The 24,305-nt window shown below is 37.6% G+C and overlaps 1 protein-coding gene across 4 annotated transcripts in view; it reads left to right on the forward strand.

The window, feature by feature from the left end:
* The window catches only part of srgap1a (SLIT-ROBO Rho GTPase activating protein 1a), a 91,222-nt gene that overhangs the window by 21,356 nt on the left and 45,561 nt on the right, over positions 1-24,305 (forward strand). For all 4 annotated transcript variants that reach the window (XM_032586025.1, XM_032586051.1, XM_032586043.1 and 1 more), the window contains exons 2-4: positions 9,948-10,143; positions 17,834-17,996; positions 23,999-24,061. In XM_032586025.1, coding sequence (XP_032441916.1) covers positions 9,948-10,143; positions 17,834-17,996; positions 23,999-24,061 — 422 coding nt within the window. The remainder of the gene's footprint in view (positions 1-9,947; positions 10,144-17,833; positions 17,997-23,998; positions 24,062-24,305) is intronic.

The following is a 24,305-nucleotide window of genomic DNA, read 5'->3' on the forward strand; positions in this document are numbered from 1 at the left end:
ATTCTCAATTAAATCTAACTCTGGACTTAAACTGGGACATTTTAACCCCTGGATGTGCTTTCATGGAAACCATTATAAATGTATATGTTGGTATGGGGATATTTTCCTGCTGCAAGGTAATATTTTCAAGGATATGTTCACACTTTGCACATTAACAAAATATGAAGTCTCTTTGATTGTATCTCACTGCAGAGGATGCTTCTATCTGACACAGATTGCAGTGCCCAAGATGCTAAAGGTCACAAAAAGTGTGATCCCAACAAAATGTATCGATTTTTTGTGGTTGTAACATGAGGAAAAAAAACAACAAAAAAAAGCAGTGTGAAGACCTTTGCGAGGCACTGCGTATTCTTAGTATCTGCAAAGAAATGTCTGCTCCTGTAGAGTTTACCTATCAGCTTGCTTTGAAAATGCATCAACATCAAAGATTGTGCCGCCTTCTTACTGTCGGAAAGGTTACCAAACCCTTGGCCTTCCTTTCCACCACTTTTTCCAACTAATGACTGGCCTCATACTATTTCTGCCTGCCTTCTATTTCTCTTGCTCACTCTCCCTTCTCAGTGGGTTGGCAGCGTACGCCTTATCCTCTGGAATTACAGGGCTGGTACTGAATAGTAGGGTTGTTCCTTCTCTCCCCATCCAGCTTCTTCACTGGCTCAACCCTATCAAAGGCCCAGAAACCACACATCCTGCTACATCCTCTTTTTGTGGTACAGTTATGGATGTTTAGCAACATAAGAAGGGAAGCACATGAACGATGTGGATGACGCTATTCTTAGCCGCTTAGAGAATACATGGAAATCAAGAAGGAATTCCGGTTTTCTTTTTAGGTCGTTTATTCCTTTTTTTCCTTCTTATTTGCACATTGCAGAAAAGTGATCCCAAGCTATTTAACACTGACGTACTGTCTGTTCTATAAAATGTTGTGTGTGCATTTGAAAACAATTAAGGCCAGCAGTTTAACATTTTAACTTTATAACTCACCATGACGGAGTTCTAGGATTTAGAGCATAATTCAGTGTAAAAGTCGTTTGTAAGCCAGTTAATTTTTTTATTCGGCTGGTTCTGCCAGTAGATTCAGTTCAGTTTTGGGCTGTCATAACTTAGAAACACTAACCTAACAGATATTGGATAAACCACTGAATAGGTTCCCATGACAAATTCATGTACTTGTGAATAAGTTATAAAGGCTTCCATGACTTTGGGAGCTGCAGGATTCTCTCTGTAAATTTAGCTATTTATCACAGAAAGGAGGATGTCTAACCTTGGTTGGGTTTTGTGTGCTGCACTTTTAAGCAAACACCAAAAATGTTGGAGATGCAGGAAAAAAAAATCTAAAATGAGATTTTCCCTTCTACGCAGTTCAACAGCCTTCCAGCCAAGTAGATATGTTTACAGAGAAGATGTAGCAGACCCCCAAAGGCTTCTGCTGTTACATTATGTCATGAAAGGTAGGGGGTTTCCAAGCCTGCAAGACTATTAAGTATGCAGTTCAAAGAAGCCGCCTCATATGTGTTTTGTTGTGGTTGTTGTTTTAAATCAAATTGAAGCAAATCCAACTTGGAATATGTTACTGGATTTTCTGTAACCTTGATTTCCACATCTTTGTTTGAGTTTCTGTGAATCCCCTAATTTCAAACCATCTCTGTAATAACATTCATTCCAGGCACTTACCCTGACTCTCTTTTAGCCCTCTTGGTGCCATGGGAAGTATTTAATATTATACCACTTCTTGCTGGCATTTGTTGTCATTAAGTTTTAAATGAAGAATATTTGTGTATGGAGATGAAAGTGAAAAATAGCCCCTGGGTTTGTTTGTTTTGCCTGCTTTTGCTTCCTTTTTCAATCATTTTGAATTGCTTAGCCTGCATTGTTTCCACTCTTACTCTTGGCTGAGCTTTCTGTGTGAAAGCTGCATGTTCATGGTTTTAAACTCTTGCTTTCTTTGATGTGCATGTCAGGTTGGGTGCATCTTGGCTAAAAAGACTTAAGTCACTTATGTGCATGTGTGTTCGTGGTTGTTTAGTGGGTGTTTTCTTTACCCTGGTGATCCACCTTAAGACTGTCCAGATTAAACACTCCCTCTGTCCAGGTGAACTTTGACACGATGAACATTTTCTTTGGCAGGTCTAAAACTGCAAACCTGCTGAAATGGAACAATGTATTCACTTCTGCTGACTAATGCAATCCTCAAGGGCAAGAAATGCTTTATTTGTCTGGTAAAATACAGTATTTGATTCAAATAACTGTGGAGTCCATAGGAGTACGGTGAATTCATCTCAAGCTTAAGAAACAAGTTTGGGATGATTTAAAATGACAGTGCATTATCTGCCTAGAAGCAGCCATCAGACTCAAACACTGTTGACTTTATCTCCTGAAGTACACATCCCCTTGAAGTTCACAACGAAGGAATAGTTTCTTAAAGCTGCAGTTGTTAACTTGTATAAAAAATAAGTTAACAACTGACAGTACAATCATCTGTGAAAAGATCGAGTTCCTCTACCTCCTCCATGTGGTTTTGTTGTCATGTGCAGAAATACATTGCGTCTGGTCAAAAACAACCAATTAAGAGACAGGAGGGGGGTCTTAGCACTGTCAATAATGATGGCGTACCCGCTTCTCAATTCCCAGGGTAGTAAATATGACCACTGATGATGGCAGATTAACGGTTTTCCTATAACGTTAAGTTGTTTCGCCACCATTAGCACAACTGAAGCAAACCAGCAATCTTGAACTCATACATACTTTGCAAATACCTGATTCATTTTATACTGTCAGGACATAGTGACAGTTTTAAATAAATACGTAAAAAATCTATATCCTTTAAAAGTCACCCACTGCAGCTGTAAAAGAAACCCCTTATTGCCCGATGTCACAGCTTTATCTTTCATAGTTTGCATTAGTCAACTCTGTGCCAAGGATGTTACAGGTTAACTTTGCTTGACTGCAAGTAAATATTCCAACAGGTGAAAGCTTGTGTGCATCTCTTCCTGATGTTTCATATGTAAAACCCCTCTTTGGCTCTGAAGCCACACGGTATTCATGGTATTGTTACCCCAAACAAGCATCCCAACTGTAAAAGCTGCAGGCATGCCTGGCCAAGTTTGTTGCTTGGGGTTAGTTTAGATGAGAGCAAGTCGCCTCTTTGACATGGGAGTTTTATACCCTTTATCTCTCACATCACTAATATCCCCAAACAAAAGCACAAAGGCATACCTGATGCAAGGTGGGGTATCGTTTTTCATTTGCAGTGGCAAAAATAGTTAGAACCTGTCATTATTCTGTGCTGTAATCTTTTCAATTTTGCGAGATTGCAGCACTTTGCCCAAGCTGCCTTTCAGTTTAAGGATTAACTTTGTGTCTCTAAGTTTCACACAAGTGTGAGACCAGTGCTGGTCCATTTATTGCAGCAGACAGAGCAGCTGGGAATGCTTTGGAGATGAATGGTAAAAGTGGGCGAGGACTGGTCGAGAGACTGAAAGGGATCAATGTATTTCTCTCAGATTCCTTCCTCTCTGATGTTGAGACACAGTTATGCTTGTACCAAAATATTTTTGCACTCTTAAAGCTGCAGTATGTATCTTTTATAAAAAAACGTAAAAAATTGTCACTATGTTGTGATATATACTGTATACTGTGAGACATATAATCTGTGAAAAATCTAGCTCCTCGGCCTTCACCCAGTGCTCCCAGTACTATCGACAGAAAGACCTGTATTTTCACAGGAAGTAGAATGACTCAAAACCAAAAAGGTGCCTCTCTACAATGATAGACTCTTATCAGTGATCAATAATAACCTAAAAGTTTGCTAAATCGAAACCAAAGTTCAGAACCTGGTTTAATGTTCTTTACTATCGCTCTATGATGTCTGCTCTGGATAGTAAACATCACAAATCAGTGACATTTATTGTATACTACATTACCCATTTCCAACAACATAAAAATACTCAACACAAAGCGAACATTAAACCACACAATTTTTTGCTGGTTCTGTTAGATGTCCCATAACAACAGATTAGTGTCCAAATCAAACAAGATGCCTCAATGTTAACCTGCAGCTGAACAAACAGCTCTGACTCTAAAATGTGCTTTTATCCCCTAACATTAAGATTCTAATTCTGTTATTTGGTTTGGATCAAAATGCTGGTCCTTACCAAGCACCATAAACTCTGCCGTGATTGATCCCTCTCTCCTGCTTGCTTTGGGCTTCTTATCTGTGGGGGCGTTGCTTTAGCTGCTGTGGCTTTTGGCTCATAAGCAGTTTAGAAGAGCTCAGTCTAATTGGCAGGGATTATTAGATTCCACTTATTGAAATTGCATTATTAAATATAACCTTGTAGAGTGGAAGTGACAAAGATTTAGGGGTTCATTTTGGACTGCTACAAACCTAATGTAACATCCCTGAATTGGAAATGTGACTCATATCTCAACTGCTGTTGTAATTTGCTATTTGAGTTTTACAGATTTATGCTTTGACATTTGTTTATTAGGCCTATACATGGATTGGTAATAAAAATATCCTTTTTCATTGCTTGTTTTAATCATATTTGTGTCATGGAACGGTGGGGTGTAGGGGATGGTGAGGCAGACGCAGCAGACCCAGGTAAGGTAAATGGTGTATTTAATGGTGAAACTCAGTCCAAACAATGAGCAGCAGGCACATGGACACACTGATCACGAACAGACTAGACATTGACGAGGACCCGACGAGGAACAAGGAACACAGGTGGAGTTAAATACATGGGAGGGTAATGACAGAACGAGATCACACCTGGGAACAATCAAGGGGAGGACAAGACAACGAAGAGACTCAAGGACACAAAAAACTCTAAATGAACACAGAAAACACAGATCCTGACAATTTGCTGTGAAGGAAAGATGTTTTGTTTAGCAAATTGATATAAGTAGGAAGAGTATTTAAGAATAAGCCTTACTTTGCATTGTGTAACTTTTGATTCAGTTTGAAGAATAAGAGTAATAGGATCAGGCCTTTTTTTCCATTCTGACCCAGCAGTCATCCTCTGGATAACAGTAGCCTGCAGTACTTGTGTTGGAAGCCTCTTTGTGGTTTTGGAAGGATGTCAGTCAGATGCTGTAATGGAGAACACATTGCCAGATCTGTAATATTTTGAGATAAAGCCCATTCTCAAAGTTTGCAGGATTCTGTTTGTAATTTGGTGCTGTTTTAAGTGTTCTGATGGAATCCATTTGGTATTTTGGCAGATCTTACTTTACTACTGCACAGATCCAGACTGCTGCTAAAGTCGTAACTGTAATCTCCATTGACTGTTACTCACGGCAAAGCTCTAATTACCTCTACGTTGATTGTGTAGACATTCTGGGTCATACGTTTTTTTTGGCCTCACGATGACGAGTCACATTGTCAAATAAAACTTTTGAAGGAACGTCAGCACACATGAGGGTACTTTAAATGACGTGTCCACCCAAACCGTCAAGGAGAGAAGTAACCAGAGAAGATCCACAGCTTAGGTGGAGAATCTGCTGGAAGGACAGCTATTATGTATACGCTTGTACATACTGTATCTGGCCTTAATGAAAGAGAATGTGAAAAAGCTCAAGAAGCACCAGATGACCGTGGGACCCAGTTCATCATTTATCAGACATTAACCTGCCTTTTAACAGTGAAATCTTTCTGCCATGTGATCAAGCTGCTGATGTAATCAAAAGCTTTTCCTCCATCAGCACACAGCAGCTATTTCGTAATTACCTCTGATGGTATTTATCCTGTCTTGTATCCAGCCTCCAGCTGAGGCAAATAAAACTCCCCTGGTCCCAAGTCATAGATCTCTAGCAGATGGTGAGGCCGACAACCCTCTTGTAGCATCAGTCTCCGGGCCTTTGCTGCTATTTCAGGTGCTGACGAGGAGGTACATGAGCTGAGCTGCATGTGTAAATGCAGTGCTGGGACTGATGTTGTATGATATGTTCTGTAAGTTGAAATGGCAACTAACTTGGAGAAACTGTAGTCTGAGAGCAGTGGTTCCCAACTTCTTTTACTTTATTACCCTCCACCACCACCACAATGCTCAGATGACTCTTGAATGCATGCAAACAGGCTAATTTAAGCTTGTGCGTGTATATGCAGCAGCAACAAAAGCAAATCTCCTTGAAGTAAGCAGTTTTTTATTGCTGAACTCAGTTGAAGTTTTACATTTTACCTAATTGCTACCGTTTGGCTGTATTTGGACATATTCAAATCACCAGTTAAACGGCATGAAGCTTACTGGAAATCTCTGCGAAGAAAGACATGCTAAGCTGAACGAGTTGGCTGTTAATGTTAATTCAATATTTGGATGCTTGACCAACATGGACTGAATGGTTTTGTTGATTTCCTCTGCTGCTATTGCTAAAACTACTGGGTACAATTCTAAAACAGCGCAGAAAATGTATGTCATTGTTCACAACGTCTCTTTCTGTCACTCTCTGACATCAGATGAGTTGTTTTTACAGCGGTGTGGTTTTTCACTCACAATGGGTCAGTACCCATCCTGCTTACTACGCGTTTTTGGTGACAATAGAACGGATCTGTCTGGCGAAACTGAGCTGCAACTTTGTGGATTTTTATTTCCGTGAATGGTCGTGTTGGAAGCACATTTCTTACTGGAGTTCTTGGACAGTATCCAATAGAGAAATCATTTTGCTCTCATTGACTCCATGTTTTTTTCATTAAGATGGTTTTGTTTGAAATGGCTTTAGACTGTGCCTTACTTCCGGTGTCCCAATGTGTGAATGTAACTATAAAAACTAAACCAATTGTGAAGATGGCTTGTTTCAAAGCAAAGAAATTTATTTCTTTGCTTTGTTCGAGTACACTGCATTTTAATGCAGTGCATTTTAATGCAGTGTACTCGAACTCCCTTCTATAAACGCCTACAGTATTGAGGCCTCCACATGTGTTTGCCATACATACTGCCTCAGCTCAGAATGGCAAGAATGCAGCCTGTAATAGTAGAGTAAAACATACAAGGACAGGCAGATTATTTTAGGTTTGGTAAAAACGCATTGTGGTTTGATTTTTAAACGCATTAAAGGGCATGTGTGTCAGATCCAGTTCATTCTGTTTGATTTGTAAGAAACCTGTCAGACACCTGACATTGCTCTTTGCAAGGGGCTCATAAAATGCCTCACTTTGATCAAAGGGAGATGCTCGACGGGACTCAAACTCCAGAGGAAGTTTCACTTGAGATATTTGCCTGTGGGATTAAATGATTCTCTCTCTTTCTTATATAAACCCGTCAGATCAGAATTTCAGTTCATGCTTACCATGACATGGATAAATATGACAGCGTTTTGCAACTTTTGGGGGGAGAACTGCTCGTCAGTATGAACAGAGGTTTCTGTTTAAATTGTTCTTGATTTAGTAAAGAATGAAGAGCATCTCTCTGCCACTCAACAATGAATAAAACTTGTTCTTATGAATTTGCAGGGTTCTTTCCATTGTTTTTTTTCTCTTTTTTTAGCTAACTTTAAAAATATAAATGTCCAGTTTGTTTCAATCTTCTGTGAAGAGTTGGCTAACTACTGGCTTATCCATTTATCATCTGTCTTGATGAGGTTATGCTTAAAGATCCTCATCAAGACCGATGATTTTGGAGGATTTTTCAAAATCTGCTTTTTTTGGCATTTTTTAATTTTGGTATTTTTTATATTATGTATAACATCTTTTCCTGTGTAATTTTGCATGTGTGGGTCTTGCCTAATTTTCCTGAATGGCTCATTAAAGATTTAGTATCTGTTTTGATAAAGCCTCATAAATGCCAGCTAATGTTTTTGTAATAAAACTCTGCATGAAAAAAATATGATTGAAATGGACAGCAAACAATATAAAATGTAAGTTATTGTGCAAAAATTCTAAATCCAATTAATTATAAATGACAAAATATTTCCTTTTTTCAATTTGGTTGGTCAGCATATGGAAAAAAGTTTTTAACAGCCAAGATTTTCAGTCATCATCAGCCAGATGTCGATTAAAGACCAGCTTCTTTTTTTTTTATGGTAGTCACATAGTGTAAAATAGTTTGGTAATAAAACATCATTTACAAATCACATTGTGTTGTTGACATGGCCAGGCTTGTATTTTCCCATGATAGGTGGTTTCCTTCCAGCCTTCATTTACTGATATGCCAGCTACGCCTCCCACTGGCAATGTTTGAGTTGGAAAATGAGCGATTTAATGAGTTTTCCTGTTCAGTCATGAGTGTAATTGTGTCAAATGATCCGATAGTCTTCTTTGTATCTGTGCCATGAAACTTTATTTTCATTCTCCACTTTCTCTTTGCATATACAGTACAGGAGGCTCACAAGTCTAAGTGCACATACATTTGAACCTCTCAACTAACTTTAACTAGAAATTAACAAATTGAATGTTGGTGACTTTTAAAGTTTTTTTGTTGTTGTTCTCAAGTAATTTATTCTGTGCTCACTAAACCTGTACCGTTAAACCAGAATTTCCACCACATTAAATTGAAGACATGATTAACTTCTTTTTACACCAGATCCAAAACTTATTTTTTGTAGCCATATTGAATGTCGTACTCAGGGGTGCATACACAAAAAGTGATGAAACTTGATGACCTCTCTGCCCAGATTTTACTTTAAGAAAACTTTCACATCCTAAATGTCTCTTTCTCCTGTTTCTTTATGTTTGTACTTTACTTTTACTTCATTTTGACTGATTTTGGTTAGCATTTGAGGCCCATATTATCTGAAGAGTTTTTATTATTGAAATCACGAGGCAGACTAAAGAACATTGATGATTAATAAGGACTGTAATGATTATATGTAACTTGATGGTAAAGTTGCACCATGCTCAAAGGCTATATTTTTTGCAGGACAGTTTTCTGTCTTTTTTTTAACTTTAAAAGGCCTCAGATTCTTTTTCATTGCTAATGTAATAAGATGAAGATTTAGATTAACCTCTGTTAAATTTTGAATGTATAATCATCTTTTACCTATTTTAACTTTTGGTATGTGTTGATTATGTATATTATGTGTCAATGAAATATAATATTCTTTAAGCTGTGCCCTGAAACCTTTGGTATTTTTTGACCCTGTTGCTGTTTTTGTAACACTATCCAGATAAAAACACATGCAATTATCTTCATAATTGCATGAAACGCAAAAGTATTTGTTGATATGCCGCAGCCTTTGGGCCATATGTGACAAATTACCTGCTTCCATCAGTAACCACTTAGCTCTAAATTACCTCTTTAATCTGTTTTCTCTGCAAAAGACATATGAGTGAAACATTTTTTCTATCAGAAGAAATCAATTACACAATGCCTGGGCAGGATGTGGCTTGCAGAGGCCACAATGTGTCTGTTTGGATCCCAGATTACTTGTTGAACAGGAAAGCTGTTGGCATTATTCCCTAGGAAAAAAAAAAAGTTAGATGCTATTTTTTAGACACAAAGAGATGGTTGAGATCTGACCTGTCCCTCTGTTTTTTTAAAGTGGATATTGTGGATCGATGTGAAAGCTGCAAAAACAACAGCAATTGTAGTTTTTTAAACTCCCCATGGTGAGAAACAGGAGAAACTGATTGCATTTGTTGCAGGAGTTATAGCTTTAATGAAACACCTGGGACTAGTTTTGTCCACCGTGCCAGCCTCTTTAAAAGCTTTACAGAGACTCATAACAGAGGCATAATAGCCTGTTTTGACCCATTCAAAATTATTGGGAATGCAGATCATTTGTCCTCATCCTCAGTGCTGACGCAGACAGTTGTATAGTAATGTTTTGCAAAGCTAAATTGCAAAGGTTCATTATTATTTTTATGAATTGAAACATTTGGAACTGTTTGGAACATTTATGACAAGTTGAGATCCACTTTGGACTGTTGTATATCGGATATTCATGTTTCTGCTTTCCTTAGATATTTTTACTACCCTGTTCCTCATGTACGTCTCACCTTTGCATGTTTTCAGAGATCAGGACCCAGCTAGTGGAGCAGCAGAAATGCCTCGACCAGCAGACGGAAATGCGGGTACAGCTGCTGCAGGACCTTCAGGACTTCTTCAGAAAGAAAGCAGAAATTGAAATGGAATACTCCAGAAACCTGGAAAAACTGGCTGAGCGCTTCATGGCGAAGACTCGCAGCACCAAGGACCACCAGCAGTATAAGTAAGTAGATGCTAATTTTCTGATGGTTTTTGCTCATGATTGGCTTCTGTTAAAAGGATCAAAGAAAAACTATTCCTTGTTAACTATATTGCAGGGTTTTTTTAAATAGTTTTTTTCTAGCTATTGTTAAAGATAGCTACTAAAGCTTTTTTGGTAAGCTCACCGTATTCACTTTTGAATTGTATATATTTTTTCACTTATATTGTATGTTGATAACATAAGAGAAAGCCACCAAGTACATATAATTTAATCTCTATATTTTTAACTAATCACTTTCTTTTTATACAGTAAGTTTATAGTAATACTGTTCAGTAGAATTAATTGTAATAATGTTATTTATAAACATTATGGCTCTTTCCATTTATAAACATTGAATAAATATTTTCTAAATTAGCTATTTATAGACTAAAACAAGTTTAATAAAGCAAATTGTAGTTGGCTAATTAGTCAGGCTAGCCAGCAATATACAAATTTACATTTAAATGACGGACACAACAGAACAGAAATTTTACCTGATTGTAAAAGCTGTGGGAATCGAACATTTCTTCAAATATTCTCCTCTCATTAATTTGTATTTAAGGTACCGTTGAGATTTTTTTTGTAACTTTCTTCAGTCCTCGCTACATTACCATGGTGAATTGATCTGCTCATGTAAAAAGCAGACAAATTGTTTAAACTGGTGCAATGAAATAAAGTAAAATCCACACTGTCTCTACATAACCCCCACTCTCCATCTGAAGCCTGGATTACTATAGCAGCTGGGTGTACACCCATGTGTAATACTTGCATGGAGACTCTATTATGGGACTCTGAGGTTACTTCATTGTACAGTCTGGTCATTTTGTCCCACAGGGTCCACATTTGGCTTTGAGCACATTTCTAGTGTAAATATATGACATTTAGGAAAGAAAAAAAATCCTTCCTGCAAGTTTTAAATCATCACAATTTTTTGTGCTCACATAAACAAACGCACAGTGTGGCCATAATGTTCTCAGGGTCGCTTTGATTGGGCACATTTCCTTGTGTGTGAAAAAGGGTATTTTTGTTTTAATTTTTCTGTAGCCTCAAGAACCCCAAGTTAGTTTTTACATGGTTTGTTATGGTAAAGCAGCAAAATATGAAAACAATCTAAAAAGGAAGCTAAATCTGGACGTTAGTCTAGACAAGCTGCATTTAAAAGGGAGGTTGCTGCAATTGAACTTAACTCATCTTAAGATGAGCTGTCAAGATGTTGCTTTTTTCTATAAAACTACAGAGACTTTAATTGTTTGTGTCAAGCTAAGTATATTTAGACAACATTAGGAATGTGCCTATTCTAACTTTGGGCCTCCTCCCTTGAATATTTGTTTAAACGGCGCCTAGGTAACAAGGTGAGATACAGGTGGAGGTTGACGCTGTGCCTCATATAGGCTCTCCTAAACCATGTTGATGATGTAGTTATATAAACATCATCTCACAGTGTTCTCCTAATGGCCTGTAAGAATCATTGCTTGGGTTTATTTTTGTGTCCAATGACACTAAATCTAGGTTTTTCAAGACAGAAATGTACTTATGTTGTTACAAGGAGCTAAAACAGCATCTTTCTCACACAGCTATGGGCTCAGAAAAACATTTTCACACAGTTGGAGTTCAGTCCTCCATCCTCCTCAGGAGTGAAATGAAGGTTGTGAATGTCAGAAATCACAGGCTTGGTGACATTTGGGGGTTATGGCAATGACTCACTGCTGCAGAGGAATTCAGTGTGGTTCTGGAGGAGCTCTCTTCTCTTCCGCACTATCATGAAGCTTGATAAAAATGGGAGTAAAGCAGAAGTTAAATTATGGAAAAGACACGGTTCTGTTCACTTAAAAAAAAACAAAAGACTAGCAAGATCTTTTGGGATATGTCTCTTCCACTGTCGCGCATCCAGGCTAAATGTTTTGTGGATTTTTCTTTGTAAAACAGGAGCATCTTTCTTGGAATATTGCAGTGATTATTGTGACACAAATGTGTACAATATTGCAATTGCAAAATACTGCTAGGATACAGTATTTTTATTTTTTTTGGCTTATGGATTTTAAATACCTTACATTTACATTCTGCTTGTGAATTATATATTTCATTTGTTGACTGGACTTTCACTGCTCTCCCTCATCCATGTATTCTTAAAAGTCTGATAAGAGGATGTACATTTTGTTGGGGTAAATTTAGAGGACATATATAAGAGAAAAAATATTTAAACATAACTATTAGTAATCAAATTGCGTTAGTAAACTGCACAGATAACAGGTTCAGTAAATGAAAGCTAACGCACTCGATTTGAAAAATGTCAAAAGCTTTGAGCTTCTTAGATGTCAGATGATGAGGTGAAATAGCAGCAGTCTTTCATTAAACTGAACCATTGCTTATGTGTCAAAGATGTTTAGGGAAAAACCTATAATGCAGCTAGTCCTCTCCAGTAGAGACATAAAACAGCAGGGCAACATCAGAGTTCCCATGCACACAGCAAGAATCTGCTGGAAAGTCTTGCATTTGTGCTTGTGTGGCTATTTGTGGAATAAACACATAAAAACATGTCCATCTCTTAGAGCCTGTGGGCATGCTTTCGTAACTTTAACCATTACAACTGAATGCCATGAAGAAACTCTGCTGCTAACTCATAAACCAATTATTGAAAATAAATCACTTTAACCTTAAATCTAGGTCTTGACATAAAAACATTCTATCTGTTCATCTGGTGACCAGAATTTCACCCCTACTAGAAAATGAGGTCTCCATATGTGTGTGCAGTTAGGTTTTGCTCTGTAGTATTTTAATACAAAAAGCAGACACACACATAACATCATGGCTAATAGAAAGTAAACCCTCTTTCAATTTAAGCATTTTGGACAAAATTACTTCTTCTCACTACTTCAGTTTGTTTCATTTTCATTTCTTTACTGCCATCATGCAGAACCGACACATTATCTCAATCAGCATCTCAATCCTGTTGAGATCTGGACTTTAACTAGACCATCACAATAATTAGATTCTTTTGTTTACTCATTCAGCTTATATATATATATATATATATAATATGCTGTATTGTTCAGGCTTAATAGCTCAGTTTCAGCCAAGCTTTAACTCTTGGATAGGAAGCCTCACAGATTCAGATTTATTTGTGTCTCAAATGGGAAATTGATTTTACAGCACGTATATAAATTAAAAGGCAAAGAATAAAAAAATAAAAACAATGCCTGCCTGCACCACATTCAGGCAGATTGCAGAAAAGAGCTGCACAGGATTAAAAAAATTGAGAATGTTAGGAAAGATATGAGACGCTTCAAAAAATATATTTAAATAGTTGTAACGTCTTTGTGCTTTAACTTAGATGCTAACATAGACCCAAGACAATGAGTGTTATACTTTCAGCTACTTGAAAAAGGTATAGATCATATCTAACTCCAAAACACTGAAAAAGACACAGCTGCTATTTTGGCAAAGAAAACCCCTAGTTGTCATTTTTCATTGATACTAATAGAACATCACACATTTTGACTTCATAAAACAGCAAGCATTGCTGAATGTTTTACTGGGAAAGTGAGCTTGAAAGCGTAGTAGTTACATTGTTACCAGATATTTATTGCAGACCAAGGAGCTTTTAGTGATATTGATATTGTGTCCATTTGTATTTGTGATAATGATAACTTTTTTGCATACAGTGCAGTCCTATTGAGGATGTTCTTCCTTCCTGGCATTGTGTTAACACACATGATCCACATCAAGTGTGTTTGCGCTGCAGCAACATCACTGCTAGTTTTCCTTTGAGTCCTGCTGTGACTCAGCTAAAAGGTTGTGCTTATTTTCTCCATGAACAGATTTTTCATGTTAATTTGAGTTTGAGAGCGAATGTAGACACATGTTGTTTCCTTACATTGCGTCTTTCATTTAATATGCAAATGCAAACATCAAGATGTTATGTCAAACAAAGCAAACTATATTATTATTGTGACTAAATCTCTAGTTGGATGTTTTGAGAATGTTTTTATTGCCCTGTTCTTGCCTTTGGTTAAGTCACTTTGTCCCTAAAGAAACAGGATGAAACATGCTGTGTCATCTATAATGCCTCACGTCATGTTGTACTGTGTGCTGGGTTTGTGTGACATGGGACAGAAAAGTATGTTTTGTTATGTTTGTTGTGAGCAAACTCCATATGTCTTTGTTTTTGTTGACTCAGAGGTTGCTTAGTTTATCAATGAAAGATTTTTAGATTGAAAGATTTTCAATCTAAAAATGAAATGAAAGATTATTTAGAATTTCTGCTGATTTTCCCTTCGTTGTTGATGAAAAGCTCGTGTTTCAGGAAACTGCACACTAAACTGTTAATTATCTCTCTTTGTCAGCATCATTGACTGTATGAGAGTCAATGATGTAAGTACGTTGACATTGACCCACTTACCCATGGATTTGCACAGCATAAATGAATAAAACAAACACATTTACATTTTAAGAGGGAAGAAGTTTCTAACGAGACCTCTGTTTTATCTGACTTTTTTCCCCCCCTGCCTCTTCTGGACAGCAGTTTCCCCTTTCATACTGGTCTTTGAGCTTGCTGGGAGCCTGACTATCATTTGGGAATCTGTCTGACCCAGTTCCTGCCCTGGCTGAGAGGGAAATGATGACAGTGAGAGATTTTCCTGCCATTATGTGGGGTTAGTTAGCAGCTCTCAGAGAGCAGTCTGTGAATGAATCTCATTACTTCTTAGTCTGACCTCTTTTTGTCACAAGTTTAAAGTTTTCGTCTCTTAAATACTCACAGAACTGCTTGCACTAAAAATAGGAAGACCATTTTCCTGGTGTGTAATTGTTTAAACTATTGTAATGAAAGTCATATTCCCAAGTATTCAGGGTTATTTCTGGACTTCATGATGGAGAATAAGGCTCCTTTTGCCTTTTACTGCTGTGTGAATGTTTCAATACTACAGGGCTAGTATGCATAGTCTGTAGTTTTCGTTCAAAGAACAAAGAGCTTTCATTCAGATGTTTTGTATCCCTCATCTGATGTACAGGCTGATTTGAAACATTCTATCCAGCTGATTTTGGTTAGTGGAATTGTTTCATTTGTTCAGGTGGAGCTGCAGGATTTGTCATGTCTAAACATTGTGTGCTTTTTTTCTGCTCATACAAAAGTTTGCATTCTCACATGTTGCTTTTTCATGTTTTACGCAGCGTACTGATCAGTACATTGCTTTAACTTTCAACGATTTTATTTTAATTAAAGAAATATACAATTGTATACAATTACAGGTGTAAGCATGTTGGTGTATATCTACCAGTTTTGCACATAGTCTCAAATTGTGCCCCTTGTTCTCTGCAAAAAGCTCAAGCTCATTCAGAGCTTGATTCAAGATCACCTGTACACAGCAGTTTATACGACTTGCCAGATTCTTGATTGGATATAGGTTTGGACTTCATTCAAACCTTCCCATTTTGGTTCCAGTTGTGTTTAAGGTCGCTGTTCTGCTGGACACCAGATGTCTGCCCACATCAGTTCTTTTGTGACCGGTGTTAGATTTCTTCCAGTGTTGTTTATCACTATTCTTATCAACTCTGAATGACTTCCATCTCTCTGCTTATGGGGGCAGTGTTATGTGTTTTCCAGGCACATAGTGCCATTTTACAGCACAGTCAATTAACACTGTTAACTTTAGTCATATAAAAATGCTTCATATATCAAATATGACTTAAAAGAAATTTGACTTTGTAATTTATTGCCTGAAGTGGAAATTTAAAAACTTATGCTCTTTCTGAAATGTGGTCTTCCCTGATTCAACTTCTTCACTACATTTTCTAGCAAACCTTTGAGAAGCTGAGATTAAATCACCAACAGTTTTGAGTCTATTCACTAATTAAGTGACTTTTCAAGGTTCCACTCGAGTCTATTCAGGGGTATCAGAGTAAAGGGAGCTACATATTCATGTACAGTGTTCAGATTTTCACGGTGCAAGAACAGAGTTTTTGCTTTTCTTGATGCCTGGTGAGCCCGACAGTAATACATGTCAGGTTTTTCAAATTGTTTTTGTCCACAAACCTTATCTTTGTCTGGAAACACACTGGTTTCAGATGGTTTTCATATGTGTGCCTCTGCCTTTATCAAATTCAGTTTCTTCCTGTTTTTGCATCGCGTTAGAGAACGCTTCAGCTGGTTGGAATGCTGGTATCGGGCTCATTTGATTAGTTTTTGCTATTCCAACTGATGTGTTGCCATCACTGAAGGCCAGTTCAGGGCTGGGTCAGTTGCGGAGGACACATTTTCACCTGTTGTGCTGACAAGTGCAGCTTGTCAGCGCAAACTGACTTTGTGACAGGGGGAGCAGAGGCGAGTCTCCATATGGTTCCTCCATGACTTGACCTAAGACCTGGACCTTTAAACCTCCTCCAAATTGCACATGTATGTGGACTGTCACAATTACTCATATTGTGCTGGATTTTTGCATGCTGGAGGAATGTTACAGATTAACCCAAAGGAAGTCTGTCTGCAGGCCGGTGCTTATACAGGGCCCCACTTGCGGCGGTCTGGACAATGTCCTACTGTTAGCCTGGAAGCAGCCAGCACACGACGCAGGAAATGGCTCTTTGCCTGCTATATTTTGTTTTGTTCTTTTTATTCTTTAGTGCAACTTTTCTTTTTCTCAAGCTGACCAGATTTGTTCACAATTTAACTTTTTGTCATGCGATAAATGAAATCTGTGGTTTTTGACTCTTTTAAAATAATAAACTCTTAATTTGTAGAAAAATGATCTGCACAAACTGTTCCAGTCTGGTTTTAGAATATATGCTTTAAAAATGAGATAAAGATAAGTATTAGCTTAACCTGTGCCACAATGTGTGAAGAGTCATAAATAAAAAACCAACATTGGCACAAATTACTTATTCATGGTGTTGCTCGTGATTGTAGACTTGAAGCTGCTCCTTTGGACAACAATATAACAGCTTTTTATTGTTGACAACCAACATTATCATATATTAATGAGACTTAATAAACCCACAAATATAAACCGTAGTGTGGACAATGCTTTGGCTTTCTGAAATCGTCTTGGGAATCTTTTCGTGATTCGGTATTTCCAACCCGGATAACACTTTCTGTGGATTCAGAGGAAATATTTCAATTTAACCAAGATACTATAGATTACTGACTTTAACTGAAAAATCCTAAATGTCTAAATGTAACCCATGTGAATGTTTTAGGTCTGTGGGACACTTTGATGCTAAGAACTTATCTTGGCTCAGAGTAATATATGGAGATCTATTTCAGAAATATAACTCAGAAGATATTTTCAACTTTACTGTTTAGGTCAGAGCAATGGGCTACATATAATGCATACTCAAGGATCTTAATAAATGTTTCTGTTTATTAAAAGACTGTCCTTGTATTCTGTTTAAGTTATTTTTGAAGACTGGTGCCGAAACAAGCAAACAGGGAAATGTCCAAATGCAGTGACCATAAGCATGAATGGGTGAACCATTTTGAGTCCCTCTATGATGGAGTTAGGTCAGTCATGATCTATGGACTTCATTACACCCTTTAATAATCCAAGTCTTCAAGTCCAAGTCTCCTAAAGATGAAGATCCACTCTTCTTGCTCTTATTTTCCTCATTTACACATAGAAAATAAACAACCTTATTGGATTTTCTCTTCCTGGCGTCTGATTGTTTCTTCTGGTTTCTTTAGAAAAGATCAGAATCTGCTGTCACCAGTCAACTGTTGGTACCTGCTGCTGAACCAGGTCAGGAGGGAGAGTAAAGACCATGCAACACTGAGTGACATCTACCTCAATAATGTTATCATGAGGTTCATGCAAATCAGCGAGGACTCCACGCGGCTACTGAAAAAGGTGAGGATGGACAGATTACTTGGCTACTCCTGATTAGCTGACCAAAAAAGGTCAGCTAATCAGCTAATGACCTGACCTATATTTCTTTTGTGGATGCCTACCTGTCATTTATCTATATTTGTTTGAAATTGAGTTGTTTAGGTCAGAGACTGACAGAAAATGGATTTTATCATGTAGAATTAAGGTCACTACCTTGTTTTAGAAAGTGACCTTTCCCCCTCACTCTCTAGAATTTGCTCATAATTAATCTAATAATTTCCTCTGTGTCTCAGCTAAATGTTTCCTAAGCCTAAAACAAGACAGATATGTCCCTTTAATTGACAGCTAAAATTAAGACAGATTATCTGACTCCAACAAATTTGCAGAGACTGTCATGAGAAACCTGAACCTTATTCATTTTTGGGCACTGTGCAAATAACAGCTAATTTCTTTTCTGTCATGTGTATTGTATTCAACACAAAATTGGTTTCATTCTTTAATGTAATTTTCAACTTCAAGTAGCATGTCACTGAAAAAATATACTTTAAGAAAATTTCCATGCTTATATTTAACCTAAACCTGAGGGGTCAGACGTGACTTTTTCTTTTTGAATTTTAAACACGGTTTAACGCAACTAAACACAATCCAGATTTTTCCACAGCGGTCAGGTCAGCATTTTGTATAAACAGTCTCTAATTATAAATTAACCCATTCACTTGGAAGCTGGCCTACTTAGTTGTATGATATGCAGGAAGTTATATTCATCTTTGCCTCTGCTGGCATGATGCTCCATTGAGCCGCTGTGGTTTGTTTTCAGAATTAGAGTAATGGCGTTGAACTTTGGGCACCGCAGCTTCAAATCAGTGTACGTTCACTCTTTCATGGCTTTCTGGTCAAAACCAAGCCGCTGCCTTTTTTCTCACCACAAAGATGACAACTCCCTAACAGATTATGAGCTCCTTGCTGCAGGAGTCGCATGAACTTACCACAGAGCTAAATTACAAAGTTGCCTTTCCTAAGTGGAGTGCCTTTGTGTACATTTAGCTTGCAGAAAATATTCTGCTTCTCTGTTCTTTCTTTCTTTAATTGATCAGAAACCTTCAAATTTTCCCTTCTTTATTTAGAAAATGAAATGTATTGTTTAGTTTTTGCTTTCAACATTGGTTTTTAACACTGGTTTAGCCCAAATAGTTACCAAGAACCCTCAATGTGCTTCGGTTTAAGTCTTGTGGTTGTATTTAGTCCTAATGCTTAACTTATTGAAATTACATTATGGTGCAGCTCTGATCACACTTTCGATCCTCAATGACCTGATTCACTGCAACTGCAGCGCCTTTCACTCTGACGCTGTGGAATCTGGAGTATCAAACCACATCATGGAATGTTTGTCCCTTTAAAGTTCTGCAGCTTCTTTGTGGATCCAGGTGACATTGTGCAGACAAACAGCTGCCTTGTGGGAGGTCACATCTCGTCCTCTAATTAAAGCTTCCCCGAGCGTTTGATCTCAGCGGAGCTCCAATAATGAGGCACAAACAACAGAGAACTTCTCCGTATTACGTGAGCTCCCTCGCAGAGTTGAAGAGACAGATGTACGGCTGTCATCCTTCCAGCACATCAAAGACCAGGGCTTTTTAGTTTCTTGTATGTTCAGGGGTCATGCTGAGCAGTCCATTCACAGAGAGCAAGTAAACAAAGAAAGACAGGTCCTGGGGCCTCCATCAACATCCTCTACTTGACCACTTGGCTTTTATATATATTGTCTATCTTAAAAGTATTTTAAGATAGACAATATATCTTTTGTTTTTATGCTTGGATGGGTTTCATCACATTCACTTTCCATTATTCATACAACTGGCTCTTTGTTTTATTCTGCTCTGTTTTATTCATGACAGTCCTATTCTGTGGGAGAAAGAGACTACAAGGTGGTATTTCTGAAGTCTGATGCAGCTTTAAACTTTTCAGTAGGCAAAGTGTTAAAAATAGCAGAGAGATGGGGCGTGCCGTGGTGGAGTAGGGCGTAGCGCGACGTGTATTTGGAGGCCTTGAGTCCTCGACGCGGCCGTCGCGGGTTCGACTCCCGGACCCGACGACATTTGCTGCATGTCTTCCCCCCTCTCCTTCCCTGTTTCCTGTCAGCCTACTATCATATAAGGGACACTAGAGCCCACAGAAGACCCCCTGGAGGGGTGAAAAAAAAAAAATAAATAAAATAAATAGCAGAGAGAATCTATTGTCTAAAATTGTGCCGATTATATTGATTATGACTGATTCACATCAGTCATTTCCTGTCTTTACCGTTACACGATGCTGACCATCCTCCATGAGCTGTAGCATCTCAGGCAATAAAAAGATAGATTTTGTGGAATTTAAGAACAATTAAAAGTCCATTAAATTGGTCAATATAGTACTGATATCGAGAAGGTGAATTCATGACATCTGAAATATAGTATTTTAGCAAATCTTGCATCTAAGCAGTCTTTACTGCATACACAGATTCATCTAAGATTGCATTTCCATATATTTCTCAATCAAGATTTAATCAAAGTATTATGTTAAATGTAGTAAAAGTCTGCTCTGCAGTGGCAGGACAGCACCACACACAGAGGCCCTAAGCGACTGCTGCCTGTTAAACTGTGATTTATGTCAGCGGCTTTATGAAACCCACCACTCCCTAAAGGCTTCCCTGTTTTCTCCTCTCTTGGTTTGTTTTATCTTTCTGATGTGGTTGGTTCACAGATGGAATGAACTCAAAAGAGGAAATCTATTTGTAAGATCCTTGTGATGAATTAGAGTAATTTGGAAACTCCCCCAACTGAGAGTCTTTTCAAATGAAAGGGAGTAAAGTTGAGAAAATTAAATCAATACTGGTTATGCAACACAACATTTGGTAAGCAACTGTCACTGCTTATAATTTGAGGTAAATATTTTGTGTTATATTTAGCTACAGTGTAAAAGAGGAGAACATTTCAGGATTCAAAGCATTCTAAGTGTTGGTTCTTCAAGCAAAAAGGTTAGTAATGTCTTGAATGCATTGTTTCTTTACTGCCACGTCTGTCTTTACTGCTCTCACTCACGCAGACACCGTATCACAGCTCGTGAGATCCCTGGGAAAGCTTTTCATTGAGCTCTGGATCGCATCCCAGCTTTCCAAATGGGGAAGAGCTGATATGTGTTTGATCTGACAGATAGTCAAGAGGTTTTGTCTTCTCAACTTACTGTTGCTTAAGACTTTTCCCACAAGGGTCGTTTCACGTCTTATTGCTCTATATGGAAAAAATACGTCTTTATAAACAAATTCACTTGACTGTGACGAACATAATGGATTAGGTATCAACAATGCATTGTACAAGTATTCACACCCGCTGAACTTTTTCAGGTTTTGTCTCAATGCAACCATAAACTTGAATTAATTTCCTTGCAGGAGTTACACAAGTTGATGGAAGAATGGAAGTGACATTTGGAATTTTGCAACACATTATTGTATGTAGGAGACACAGCAAACATGTGGAAGAAGTTGCTTTGTTTAGATGAGATCAATACTAAACCTATAGCCTACATGTTAAATGCCTTGTGTTGAGTGAAATACCCATAAGGTGACCATGGGCGAGATTTGGTTCTCTCGGTTTCCCCCCTGATTAAGTAACTGCAATAGATCGAGTATCATTACTCACAAGGTGGTGATTAGGTAAGTGTTGCAGATAATCCCAGTCCCCAGGCAAGACTCTCTAAGTTCAGACACGAGACTCTAATCCTCTTTGCTGCCTGTCTGCTTGCTTGTGCAGCTTTAGCAGTAAGAGACATGCAATGAAAAGGAGATTGCATGTTTCTTCTGTCTCTTCATCCTTGTCTGCGCATTACTTTTGGTGCTGAAGAAACCCTGGAGCTGTAAAATTGGAGTGAATTATAAATCGGAATCATAATTGAAAAAAATGCTGGAGCTTTTATTTGATTTTGAATATCCCTAGTTTAATTAATATTTTAAGAGGCATATTATTGCTACATTTCAGATTAAATTCAGATTTTTGATGTGGCCCAAAATGTAACTGAGTTCGACACCGCTGACTTAAGCTGATGAGCCTAAAACAGACACACTCTGGGAGAACTGCAGAGATCCACAGGTCAGGTGTCATCTGATGACTGGAGTTGAGCCCTCCACTAATTTGGCCTTTATGGAGGAGTGGCAAGAAGGAAGCATTTTTATGAAAGAAGGTCATAATCAGTCTAGTTTAGAGGTTTGTTTGCTGTCCTTGACTTAGCATGAGCTATTTGGCAAATGTCTCCAGGAGAGCTTGTGAAATCACACTCTAGAAGTATTGCAGCGAATACAAACATTTGCAATACTTTTAAGGGTTGTGTTTGTAAAAAATAAAATAAAAACCCTCACAGTTACACACTACTTTGTCTTGGTCTATGACATAAAATCTCAATACAAACAAAGTTTATTTTGGTGTGAAAATGACTTGGGAAAATGTCTGTGGACACTTTTTCAAGCCATTGAAAATCCATGGGTTTTAGCCAGTGCATTCCATGTTTTGATCAGAAGTAAAATTATTCTCCAGTAAGATTCATGTTACCCCCAGAAAACCCTCACATAGCCTTTTGCGCCAAGCAGCTCCCAGAATGAGATTTGTCTGAGGCTAACAGGGTTACAAAGAGACCTGACGTGCCGGCCGAGGCTGTAACATCATCCAGGTAACATCCAGCCTGCGGTATCAACTGCAGTGGAGCAATCAAAAATTCATTGTCATGACTCATAACCTCATAAACATGTGATACACTGTCTTAGTCAAGGAAATAGTGCCAAGGAAATATGAAAGTGCCACAATTAGATTAATAGAAAAAGGTCCCTCTAAGTCCAGCACTGTTAAAATCGTATCCCACAACTGCTAGATGCATTAATGTGGGCATGTGTGTGATTGTGTTACTGAGTCAAGCCTGTGGCACGGCTGATTGAGTTAACATATTGGGAAGAAGTCTTAGTCTTGGCAGCCAAATAATGCGTTGAGCATGTGGGGAGTGAAACTCGAGCTGCTGTTGGGTGGAAAAGTGAGCAAGACACTGATATCGCTTTCACACTGAAAATCCTGGGAAAAAAAAAAAGTAATTCACTGTTATGTTGTGTCTTGTTCTGATTTAAGCCAGTACACGTTTTTTAAAATAGAAGTGTGGTCATTTGTGCAATAAACAGTGGCATTAATAAGGTCGTAATGTCCAAACTATTGCGCGCTCTTGTCTATAATATGCCACGTTGTTTGTGATGCATTTATTGCATTTAATTATCATTCAGTTTAATATTCAGAGAAAACCCTTTGTTACATTACAAATCAAGCAGATGAATGCATGAAACTTCTTCTCAGCAGTAACAAAAAACACTGACCGTTTCTCCAGTAGCAACTTATTAATAGAGTAAACAATTATTTTAGTAATCGAGTAATCTATCAATTATTCAGATGATTAATTGAGTAGTTAAATATTAAAAAAAAGATAAAGTAAAATACTGGTAAACACTGCCATAACAACAGTAATAATATTGGATATCAATATAGGCTTAGGTCCTTAACAGTTTCCTTTCTGTAGCTTAGAAAATTAACCTGCAACAATAATATGTAATGTTATAAGTCAGCTTGGCAAAAATTACATAAAATTTGAAATTAGTCAATCTAATAATAAAATAGCCTACTTCGTGTTGTCAGACAGGTTCTTTTGAAGTGTCTTTTTAATTCTACAGGTCTGCCAGAAAACAGGCCTGTGTGTAGTTTGTGAAACTGGACACTTTAAAAAAAAACATGTTCTTAATCCTGACTAATAAATTATATATTAATTGCTTTTTCTATTAAGTATGATTATTTTTTGTGTCATATGAAAATTTGATTTATAATCTGAAAAATTTGTATATTAAAAGGGGGAGTTTGTGACAAAAATGGACACCAATGGAAAAAAATATCTTACTAATTTTATGCAGTGTGAAAAAAATACATTGTGTAACTATTTTGTCTCTTTTGTTTTTTTCTTTTATTTTGCAGAGCAAGGAAATTGCTTTCCAGCTTCAGGAAGACTTAATGAAAGTGCTAAATGAGCTATACACAGTAAGTATTAATGACTTGCTTTGTTTCCACTAATGCATCTAATTATGTTCATCTTGACTGTGGTTGAGGCTGCTTGCTGGTGTTGAACTAGCTCTAATCAGAACAGCTTCCCATCATGTCTTTCAGTTTCACATCTGAATTCATCTGTAATTTGATATCTGACAGATCTAAATTGATACTTTGTTTTCAGCACCACACACAATCCACCGCACCATTTCCTGTAGAATCTGTACTTCTTTTGTAG

The sequence above is a fragment of the Xiphophorus hellerii genome, chromosome 2 (assembly GCF_003331165.1).
Source record: "Xiphophorus hellerii strain 12219 chromosome 2, Xiphophorus_hellerii-4.1, whole genome shotgun sequence".
Classification (NCBI taxonomy): Eukaryota; Metazoa; Chordata; class Actinopteri; order Cyprinodontiformes; family Poeciliidae; genus Xiphophorus; species Xiphophorus hellerii.